Below are 11027 nucleotides of genomic sequence, written 5' to 3'. Positions count from 1 at the left end.
AGAGGCTAGAATTAAGCACACCAGATCTTAACTGTATAATATAATGTCAGTCATGAAACTCTAAATAATTACATGCTTTCAAAAATGTAGTTCCAGAGTCCTGGTTTGTGCTTGGTTGTCAGATTTCATTTTTAATCACTTCAAATCTTCTTTTGATATCAGCTATCCCCTTCTTGGCTCTCATGTTTTGGAATGGAATTTCATTTAAAGTTTTAAGATGATTTAAAGGGTCTTTGTCACTATTCAGTAATACAATGATAAGACTATAGATATTTTGAGGTTTTTGTTCATTTGGATAAACCTAATTTTATCCCTTTATATTTGTGGAATTAGGTGGTTTTTGGACTGGTGGTATATATGAAGGCAACTTCCCCTTACAGTTACCAACATTTGGGGAAGAGTAAATGATTGCTAATCTAAACATTTTTCTCTCTTTACCTAACGGCTTCCTCTTCCCTTAGTGGGCTCTCTGTAGGTTCCACAAAGTCATCTTAAATCATGGTCAGGCACCTGCTTTGTGAGATAGAAGTGGTTTTTCTTGTTAATAGGTCTTGTGAGGTGAAAGATTAGTGATAGTGCTTTAAATTTGAGTAATATTATGCTTTCACTTTGAGATTGGTGATAAAATTAAAATGGTCGTTCTGTACTCACAAGTTGTATATAATGGCAGAACACTTCACAATGTATGATGTACTAGTGCTTTCTTACAACATCCCAGACTTCCCCCCACAGCTCACTAGCAGTTGAGAAGAATTTATAAAATGCTTTTCCAATAGAAGATAAAGCTGGTTCTTCAACAGTAGTAGTTTGTGTAGTGGCTACTGGAGTTTGGGTTGTGGGTATAGCTGTAGATTTGGAAGTTTCAGGTGTCTGAGTGGTTGAAGGATTAAGTGCTGTATTTGGGGCAGCTGTGGTCTCTGGTGGAGCTGTGGAGGGTTGTGGTTCTGGTGCACCTGGGGAAGATGTTGGTGGGGCAGCTGTGGACTCTGGTGGAGCTGTGGAGGGTTGTGGTTCTGGTGCATCTGGGGAAGGTGTCGGTGGGGCAGCTGTGGTCCCTGGAGCTGTGGAGGGTTGTGGTTCTGGTGCACCTGGGGAAGGTGTCGGTGGGGCAGCTGTGGACTCTGGTGGAGATGTGGAGGGTTGTGGTGCTGGTGCATCTGGGGAAGGTGTTGGTGGGGCAGCTGTGGTCCCTGGAGCTGTGGAGGGTTGTGGTTCTGGTGCACCTGGGGAAGATGTTGGTGGGGCAGCTGTGGACTCTGGTGGAGATGTGGAGGGCTGTGGTGCTGGTGCATCTGGGGAAGGTGTCGGTGGGGCAGCTGTGGTCCATGGAGCTGTGGAGGGTTGTGGTTCTGGTGCACCTGGGGAAAATGTTGGTGGGGCAGCTGTGGACTCTGGTGGAGATGTGGAGGGCTGTGGTGCTGGTGCATCTGGGGAAGGTGTCGGTGGGGCAGCTGTGGTCCCTGGAGCTGTGGAGGGTTGTGGTTCTGGTGCACCTGGGGAAGATGTTGGTGGGGCAGCTGTGGACTCTGGTGGAGATGTGGAGGGCTGTGGTGCTGGTGCATCTGGGGAAGGTGTCGGTGGGGCAGCTGTGGTCCCTGGAGCTGTGGAGGGTTGTGGTTCTGGTGCACCTGGGGAAGATGTTGGTGGGGCAGCTGTGGACTCTGGTGGAGATGTGGAGGGCTGTGGTGCTGGTGCATCTGGGGAAGGTGTCGGTGGGGCAGCTGTGGTCTCTGGAGCTGTGGAGGGTTGTGGTGCTGGTGCATCTGGGGAAGGTGTCGGTGGGGCAGCTGTGGTCCCTGGAGCTGTGGAGGGTTGTGGTTCTGGTGCATCTGGGGAAGATGTTGGTGGGGCAGCTGTGGACTCTGGTGGAGCTGTGGAGGGTTGTGGTTCAGGTGCATCTGGGGAAGGTGTCAGTGGGGCAGCTGTGGTCCCTGGAGCTGTGGAGGGTTGTGGTTCTGGTGCATCTGGGGAAGGTGTTGGTGGGGCAGCTGTGGTCCCTGGAGCTGTGGAGGGTTGTGGTTCTGGTGCATCTGGGGAAGATGTTGGTGGGGCAGCTGTGGACTCTGGTGGAGCTGTGGAGGGTTGTGGTTCTGGTGCATCTGGGGAAGGTGTCGGTGGGGCAGCTGTGGTCCCTGGAGCTGTGGAGGGTTGTGGTTCTGGTGCACCTGGGGAAGATGTTGGTGGGGCAGCTGTGGACTCTGGTGGAGATGTGGAGGGCTGTGGTGCTGGTGCATCTGGGGAAGGTGTCGGTGGGGCAGCTGTGGACTCTGGTGGAGCTGTGGAGGGCTGTGGTGCTGGTGCACCTGGGGAAGGTGTCGGTGGGGCAGCTGTGGACTCTGGTGGAGCTGTGGAGGGTTGTGGTTCTGGTGCATCTGGGGAAGGTGTCGGTGGGGCAGCTGTGGACTCTGGTGGAGCTGTGGAGGGCTGTGGTGCTGGTGCACCTGGGGAAGGTGTCGGTGGGGCAGCTGTGGACTCTGGTGGAGCTGTGGAGGGTTGTGGTGCTGGTGCATCTGGGGAAGATGTTGGTGGGGCAGCTGTGGACTCTGGTGGAGCTGTGGAAGGTTGTGGTTCTGGTGCATCTGGGGAAGGTGTCGGTGGGGCAGCTGTGGTCCCTGGAGCTGTGGAGGGTTGTGGTTCTGGTGCACCTGGGGAAGATGTTGGTGGGGCAGCTGTGGACTCTGGTGGAGCTGTGGAAGGTTGTGGTTCTGGTGCATCTGGGGAAGGTGTCGGTGGGGCAGCTGTGGTCCCTGGAGCTGTTCAGGGTTGTGGTTCTGGTGCACCTGGGGAAGGTGTCGGTGGGGCAGCTGTGGACTCTGGTGGAGCTGTGGAGGGCTGTGGTGCTGGTGCACCTGGGGAAGGTGTCGGTGGGGCAGCTGTGGACTCTGGTGGAGCTGTGGAGGGTTGTGGTGCTGGTGCATCTGGGGAAGATGTTGGTGGGGCAGCTGTGGACTCTGGTGGAGCTGTGGAAGGTTGTGGTTCTGGTGCATCTGGGGAAGGTGTCGGTGGGGCAGCTGTGGTCCCTGGAGCTGTGGAGGGTTGTGGTTCTGGTGCACCTGGGGAAGATGTTGGTGGGGCAGCTGTGGACTCTGGTGGAGCTGTGGAAGGTTGTGGTTCTGGTGCATCTGGGGAAGGTGTCGGTGGGGCAGCTGTGGTCCCTGGAGCTGTGGAGGGTTGTGGTTCTGGTGCACCTGGGGAAGGTGTCGGTGGGGCAGCTGTGGACTCTGGTGGAGCTGTGGAGGGCTGTGGTGCTGGTGCATCTGGGGAAGGTGTCGGTGGGGCAGCTGTGGTCCCTGGAGCTGTGGAGGGTTGTGGTTCTGGTGCACCTGGGGAAGGTGTCGGTGGGGCAGCTGTGGACTCTGGTGGAGCTGTGGAGGGCTGTGGTGCTGGTGCATCTGGGGAAGGTATCGGTGGGGCAGCTGTGGTCTCTGGAGCTGTGGAGGGTTGTGGTGCTGGTGCATCTGGGGAAGGTGTCGGTGGGGCAGCTGTGGACTCTGGTGGAGCTGTGGAGGGTTGTGGTTCTGGTGCACCTGGGGAAGATGTTGGTGGGGCAGCTGTGGTCCCTGGAGCTGTGGAGGGTTGTGGTTCTGGTGCACCTGGGGAAGATGTTGGTGGGACAGCTGTGGTCCCTGGAGCTGTGGAGGGTTGTGGTGCTGGTGTAGCTGCAGAAGAGCCTGTGGTGCCATTATTTTCTCTTGCAGATGTGGTGGTAGAATTCTGAGCAGAAGGCACACCTGGAGGGATACTTGTATTGATGGAAGTAGATGTGGGAGTCACAGGCGGGGATTGGGTGGTAGCCTCTGAGGTATTATTGTTAAACACAGCGTTATTTTTAACTGGATAATTGGGTGGCCAGGAAGGTTTTGGCCTTGGGGGGAGTCTCCTCTTTGAATTTAGAATCTTAGATCGTCTATTCTGATCAAAAGATAATGGCTTTTTAATTAATGGATTCCAGTAAGATGGTAATTTGGGATGAGGTGGTGATCCATGGTTTACTTTATATGGTTGGAGATTATTCTCTTTTTGTGTTTTCCGTTGCTTTTTTTGAGCTTCACTGAGCTGTAGAAAAGAAAAAAAGTACAAAAACTGAAAACATCCATTTATTTCTCAACTAGGAGATTGTTGCTGAATGTGGTATCAGTAGCATGTGTGTAGTTTTGGGATTGGAAACCATATTGTAGTGGGTTGAATGAATATCCATCCAATTTCACCACATCTCAATGACAGTTTACTATTAGAGAGTTTCCTTTTGTTAAGTGTTTATTTCCCAGCTAGCTAGGATGGACATAGGCTTGTGGGCTCAAGCCTGGAAAATTAGCTAGGTCTGCCCTTTTGTCCTTGCTGTTTCTCTCTTCTCCTTCTGGTAGGAAATGATCAAGTTACTGCCTGAGGCTTGAGCAAAAGGGCTACCTGTTTGGTGCACTCTGTCAGTGAAACTTAGGTCAGAGACATTCAACTGAGATCAAAGAGTCTTTCGAATCACACCTCTTGTATCCATCATCCTCAAAAAAAAAACCTGAACAAAAGCCCAAAAACAAACCCCACATAACCAGCTTAACAAGCCAATACCTCAGCTTCATATCATCTATGACATAGAAAATCTAATTTTTAGCCTTTGTAAATTGGAGAAAGGACTTTGGTTATTACCTTTTAACTCTATCGTTTAAAAAGTTAAAATTACACAAACTCAAGGGGTTCATGGATCCTATGGTATTGTAGATTTTGCATGTTTATGAATTTTATCTGGATGGAGGACCCATACCCTTCATGATTTCTGAAAGATGTTCACATCTGAAAAGAACATTGATCTAGTCCAACTGGTAATCTGATACTTGATTTTTCCCAATACACTTCATGAGTGACTTTCCAGGCTATGCTTGGCAACTTCTTCTGATTGGACACTTACTACCATATCTTCCATGAGTTCTTTATACAGAATGAAGTGTATTTCTTGAGATTTCCATTCTTAACTGAAAAGAGATTTATTTCTTCAGATATTCATTTTTTCCTTCTCTGCTTTGGCATCATGTAGAAGATCCTGGAGCCCTTCAAAATTGGAAAATACCTACCATGCCTTCTGGGCCTTATATTCTGCAATATTAACATTCTTAGTTCCTTTAGCCGTTGTTGACACTATTTAAGTTAAAGTACCAATTACTGTTTTGGTTTCTTATCTCTAAACATACTGTAATTTATTTATATTCCTCTTTTTTTCTGCATTCCATACATACTAGAATTTAAAATTATCAATAATATTAATTTAAATTAGAGAAAAGAAATATTATCGTAAGGATAAAGGGGACACAGCCTAGAGTTCCAATCAAATTATGTCATATTTTTACTCGTGATAATCTCTGCATAAACCCTCTTTAGACCATCAAATAGATAAATCATTCCAGTCCCACATTGGGAAGCTGTTTTCAGAGACAGAATTTAGTGCAGGTAAAGTGACAACTTCTGAAAGATTAGCAGAGTTGTTTAGCTAAGACAACTTCCTTAGAAGCTAATATACACAGCCTCAAAAATAACTTTGGAAAAGCATTAATCACCTTAAAAAATTACCCAGGGCATTTCAATTCTGAGACTTTTGTAAGTTAAAATAATGGCTTCTGATCCACATGACCTTGATGTTTTTGCATAGATCTTTCTCAAAGGCCACAGAATTCCAGAATCTCTAACTGTGAACCTGGGATGCACCTCCAATCAATGGAATCTCTCAGGAGATCCTCTTCATTAGAGGGCAGTGGTTTTCTAATGAAATAAGCAGGTCACATTATTGAAGCAACTCCTCCCTGCAGATTTAATACATAATCCAGATAATTATAATACTGCTCTGCTTAAAGCAGGATTAGGGGACTTATATTTCACCAGCTCATTCTCCCCCTTTCCAGATGGCTTCTGAAGATGCTTTGAAGAACTTCCAGATCTAAGAGGATCATGTTTGACACTTGTAGCATCAGAGCATCAATGGAGGTTTGTGTCTCTCTAGTGCCATTAAATAGCTAAGTGACTTTGGGGAAATCCCTTAGTTTTACTGAATCTTAGTTTATTCATTTATGAAATGATTCAGATTAAATTAAATTACAGATTCAAAGTCTAATTTTCTGAATTCTATGCTTTGAACTAATTATACTATTCATTCTTTTAATCAAATGATCAGCTTTATGAAGTATTAGGGATTTTGTTTTGTTAATTTTTATATGCCCAATACCTAGAACTATGCATGGCATATAGCAGGCAGCCATTAGATATTTATTGAATGAGCAAATGCATGAAATTGATAATAAAGAAACTAATTTATAATTGAATAAAACCTTAACATTTAAAAAGTGTCTATTAGGATGTCAAAACATTTCAGCTATTTTGATTTAGTGACCAAGATAAATATCTGACATCTTCCTATGAAGGCAAATTAATTAAATTCTATTAATTTTAACGTTGGCTTAGCATAGGACATTCAGCAAATGACCAGTTTGACTAGTTTACATAAACTATATTGACTAATTATTATGACTGGCAGTTATAGATGGCTTTAACAGAATCTGTTGATTGGTATTGGGCTTAGGGAAGCTTGAGAGGGGGGGAGTTGAAAATGCCTCTAAGGGTTTGAGCCTAGATGATTGAAGATTGGAGGTGCAAATAATAAATATAGATAAGCCAAGAAGAGCAGATTAAAGATATCCCCATTTGCCTATTCATATCCATTATTTATGTTCGAAAACATCCTTATGTAACATTTTGTGTCAGGCCTTATTGTAAGTGTTTTTTTACGAATATAATTTTATTAATTCCTTCATGACACTGTAAGGCAGGCATTGTTATTATTCTTACTATAAAAGTGAGAAAACTGAGTCCCAGAGAGGTTAAGTAACTTTTTAGGAGACTGTGTCTCCATATACAAATCACACTTCTGAGGGGAGAGGAGAAAGAGAACAGGTGAGGGGCAAGGGGGGAACGGCCTGGTGACAGAGACAAGGCCGGGGAGGGGCAGAAGGGAGTCAGGGAGGGGGTGGAGGAAAGTGTGCTTGAGGGAGGGGGCGGGGAGGCGAGTGTGGTCAAAGAGGGGGAAGCAGAGAGGGACCAGACACCTGGAACAAGAAAGGAGGGGTCAGGAGTTCCCGTCGTGGCGCAGTGGTTAACGAATCCGACTAGGAACCATGAAGTTGCGGGTTCGATCCCTGCCCTTGCTCAGTGGGTTGGCGATCCGGCGTTGCCGTGAGCTGTGGTGTAGGTTGCAGACGCGGCTCGGATCCTGCGTTGCTGTGGCTCTGGCGTAGGCCGGTGGCTCTGGCGTAGGCCGGTGGCTACAGCTCCGATTCCACCCCTAGCCTGGGAACCTCCATATGCCGTGGGAGCGGCCCAAGTAATAGCAACAATAACAACAACAACAACAAAGACAAAAGACAAAAAAAAAAAAAAAAAAAAAAAAGAAAGGAGGGGTCAGAGGAAGTAAAAGATAACTAAATAACTAGAGGAATGCCAAACAGGCTGTGAATGAAACAGAAAGGCGGAGAACTAGAAGACCGCAAAGTCAAATGGCTCTTTCTTGAAATTAGGAAGCACACTGAAGGTCTTCAATTTTGCCTACTTAGCCTATTTTTATGACTGTTTAAAAACCTGTAATCTTTTTCCAAAGGGAAAATAATGTATTTAAGTAATGTTATATTTAACAGAGTTAAATATAACTCATCCGGCTCCAAAATACATTCTCTCACTCTTTTGGGGGAACGTCTGAATGAGAGCAGCCAGACTCTCTGCTTCTCTAAATCTCTCTGCAAAAGCGGAGTAGGTTGTTGCCAGGACCTTGCACTGGTCTTTTCCAGTGGTGGGTTGGTGCCTGTCTCTGGTACATTCTGTGTTTTCTAAGAACCAGATTAAGGTATTCTTGTGATAACTCTTCATATTCAGGATCTTCTCACTAGAAGTGTTTTGAGAATTGGGCAATTTAAAGAGTTTTCATTTATCCTGAACATGTGGAAGAGATGATTCTTTAGATGCCTGGATGTGTAGGAAGTACCTCCAAGGGCTTCAAAATAACAACCCAGCTTTAGTCATTCCACAACCACACAATGATTTGTATTGATTGGGATGTCATTTCTTTTGACCGAGAGATATTTGGTAACCAGGGGTTTCTTGTTGAAATTTAACCTGCTATAAAGTTAATATCACCATACATATTCAGACCTTAAATCCTTAAAAACTAGTACGTAAATAGAGATTATAACAATCTTATATAACAATTACTACAGTCACAATTTTAACATCTATACTATGCTTTATAATTTATAAATGCATGTGTTCTCATTTCTCTTCAACAGCCTTGTGAGTATATACTGATATTACTATTTTCACACAGGAAAATTGGGACCCTGTAGATAGACTGCACCTCAGGATTCATTTGGATGTTCAGATGATGGGTTAATCCCATATCTTCTGAGCCTAATTTGAATGCACTTTCTGCTACAATCATAGAAGTCAGCACTAAGGTCCACTACCCAACATGATATAAATATATATATATTTTTTTGGCAATGGTAGTGGGTGTGGTGTGGTGTGGTTATTATGTGCTAAGTGAGGAATATGAGAGTATCCAAGAGTAAATTCCATCTTCCTTATCAGTTCTCCTGTCCTCTCTCTCCTCTTTATACTCATAATATTCTAAGGCTATTCAGCCATGCCCAGTAAATCTACATTCCACTTTTTTTTTTTTTTGTCTTTTTGCCATTTTTTGGGCCACTCCTGCAGCATATGGAAGTTCCCAGGCTAGGGGTCTAATTGGAGCAGTAGCTGCTGGCCTATGCCAGAGCCATAGCAATGTGGGATCCGAGCTGCATCTGCAACCTACACCACAGCTCACAGCAACACTGGATTCTTAACCCACTGAGCAAGGGAAGGGATTGAACCCACAACCTCATGGTTCCTAGTCGGATTCATTAACCACTGAGCCACGACAAGAACTCCTACATTCCAATTTTGAATCCTTCCTTCAACTTTGTCAAAATAAAAGTGAACAAACACATAGAGATGTTTAGCCTTAGAGATAAATGTGGTTATTTTTTTATACCATGTATCAACTTGAATCTTTAATTTCCTAGTAGACCATAAATATCTTAAGGGTAGGGTCCATTTTGTCCTTTTCTATTGGTTTTGGAAGCCATGCCTTCCTGTCTTCTTTTGCGGTTCCTCCATTTTCTCTATCCTATATTCAAACTTCATATCTTTTCTAAGTGATTTCATAAGGTATAATGACTTCAAATATATTCTAGATAGACTTTACCCCCTCAAATTTTATCTGAACCCCAGGCAATGTGTATCTAATTGTCTCTTGACATCTCCTTGTAGAAGTCAATGGCCATGTCAAGTTTAACATGTCCAAAACAGAACTCTGTCCATTTATTTCTTTTACCCCATACCCAGTCCAGCTGAAGTTATAGTAGACGTCATCACCAAAATATATTTCAAATCCCACCCTCATGTTTCATTTTAATTGCTGATATTTAGTGCAAGTCAGCATTATATTTTATCTGGACCACTGCCAGAGCTTCCTTTTTTTTTTTTTTTTTACAGCCATGCCCACCATATGTGGAAGTTTCCAGACCAGGGACTGAACCTGTGCCATGGCAGTGACCCAAGCTGCAGGAGTGACAATGCTGGATTCCTAACCATTAGACCACCAGGGAACTCTAGTGCAGCTCCTTAAGTAATCTCTTTACCTCAACTTTTGTCCCTTGCAATCTGTTTTCTCCTTGGAACCTGGAGCCATTACACTTCCCTGTGGACATTCGAATCATTCTGAGGCTTCCTAATACACTGAGAAGGGGGTCCATATTCTACACCAATGAGGTCCTACATAATTTGTCTTTTGCATCGCCATCTGATCTCATCACATCCATGATAAAGTTGGTGCTATGCAAATATGAATTAAATGAACCAAACTGTTTTCTTGTATTTTAAATAATTATTTGTTATGTTTCACAGAAAAAAAAAGATGCCAAGCGTCTTGAAAATAAGAATTGTATGTTGTACTTTTGAAGTCTCCATTTGATATACATGCCGAATGTTACTGATACATAAAACTAAAATTTATTTACGGGGATACTTACTGAGAAGCAAGCACTCAGGGCACAGATGCATACCAATAGTGGCAGAGTTTTCATTTTTTCTCTTGGTTCCTGGAAAAAGCAGAAAAGCGGCTTTTCTGGGAGAAAAGTGGGAGAGGAATGCATTTTGGTAAATGATTTATTTTTGTGATAAAGTACAGTTTAAAAGAGACCGGTAGCTTCTGAAAATTGTGTTTATTTTCACTCCATAGTGGTGAGGCAAAATTGCTTCAGAGTGAAACACATTCTTTCAGAGAGAATGTAATGAAGGAGAATCAAGAATTATTCTTGTTGGAGTTCCCATTGTGGTTTAGCAGGTTAAGAACCGACATAATGTCTGGGAGAATGTGGGTTCAATCCCTGGCCTCGATCAGTGGGTTAAAGATCTGGCATTACCAGGAGCGGTGGTGTAGGTCACATACGTAGCTTGGATCTGACATTGTTATGGCTGCGGCACAGGCCTGCAGCTGCCGCTCTGATTTGACACCTAGCCCAGGAACTTCCATATGTGCAGGTACAGTCGTAAAAAGAAAAACAAAAAAAGGAATAACTCTTGTAACTTGTTAGTAGCATAAGCATTTGCTGCCGACACTAAAGGTTGCCTAGGAAGGGCAGGACCTTAGGAATTTTAGCAATAAGGGAAAGAATTTTCTTCTTATTTCTATTCTCAATCTAGAATTTTCTCTATTTGGTGAACCATCATACAAACTACCATATATTTACCAAACATGGTTTTGTAAATGTTCCATTGATTTTCTTTTAAGCAAAGAAGGTATTCCTTGTTCATTTGTTATAAGGCTGCTACTTAGGACAAAGAACTATATTAAAGGGACTCTTTTCCAAATTTCATTCAACTGAAGATTTTTCAATTTCATCCTCCTTTTCTAAGTTTCTAAAGTATAGGAATTATTATTATTATTATTTGCTTTT

At 44.1% G+C, this 11027-nt stretch overlaps 1 protein-coding gene across 1 annotated transcript; it reads right to left on the bottom strand.

Moving 5' to 3' along the window:
- Nucleotides 1-322: 322 nt before the first annotated feature.
- MUC7 (mucin 7, secreted) lies at nt 323-10154 on the bottom strand. The gene is made up of 3 exons (XM_084972445.1): nt 10101-10154; nt 3594-4056; nt 323-953 (listed from the first exon to the last, which is right to left on the bottom strand). The coding sequence occupies exons 1-3, from the start codon at nt 10152-10154 to the stop codon at nt 694-696; spliced, it is 777 nt and encodes a 258-aa protein (XP_084828571.1). The 3' UTR covers nt 323-693.
- Nucleotides 10155-11027: the final 873 nt, after the last annotated feature.

This window comes from Sus scrofa, chromosome 8, assembly GCF_054392235.1.
Source record: "Sus scrofa isolate SSC_HxYL_T2T_F1_AM1 chromosome 8, Sscrofa_HxYL_maternal_Yorkshire_Landrace_v2.0, whole genome shotgun sequence".
Lineage (NCBI taxonomy): Eukaryota > Metazoa > Chordata > Mammalia > Artiodactyla > Suidae > Sus > Sus scrofa.
The sequence above is the reverse complement of the archived record's forward strand: the minus strand, read 5'-3'. Positions and strand labels throughout refer to the sequence as shown.

What these genes read in the sequence shown, in the direction of transcription:
- MUC7 (XM_084972445.1), bottom strand. Translation starts at nt 10,154, where the DNA reads ATGAAAACTCTGCCACTATTGGTATGCATCTGTGCCCTGAGTGCTTGC. An exon ending in CCCTGAGTGCTTGCTTCTCA is followed by an intron (nt 4,057 to 10,100) that starts GTAAGTATCCCC and finishes TCTTTTCTACAG; the next exon opens with CTCAGTGAAGCTCAAAAAAA. An exon ending in CCCACCAACATCTTCCCCAG is followed by an intron (nt 954 to 3,593) that starts GTGCACCAGAAC and finishes CATCTTCCCCAG; the next exon opens with GTGCACCAGAACCACAACCC.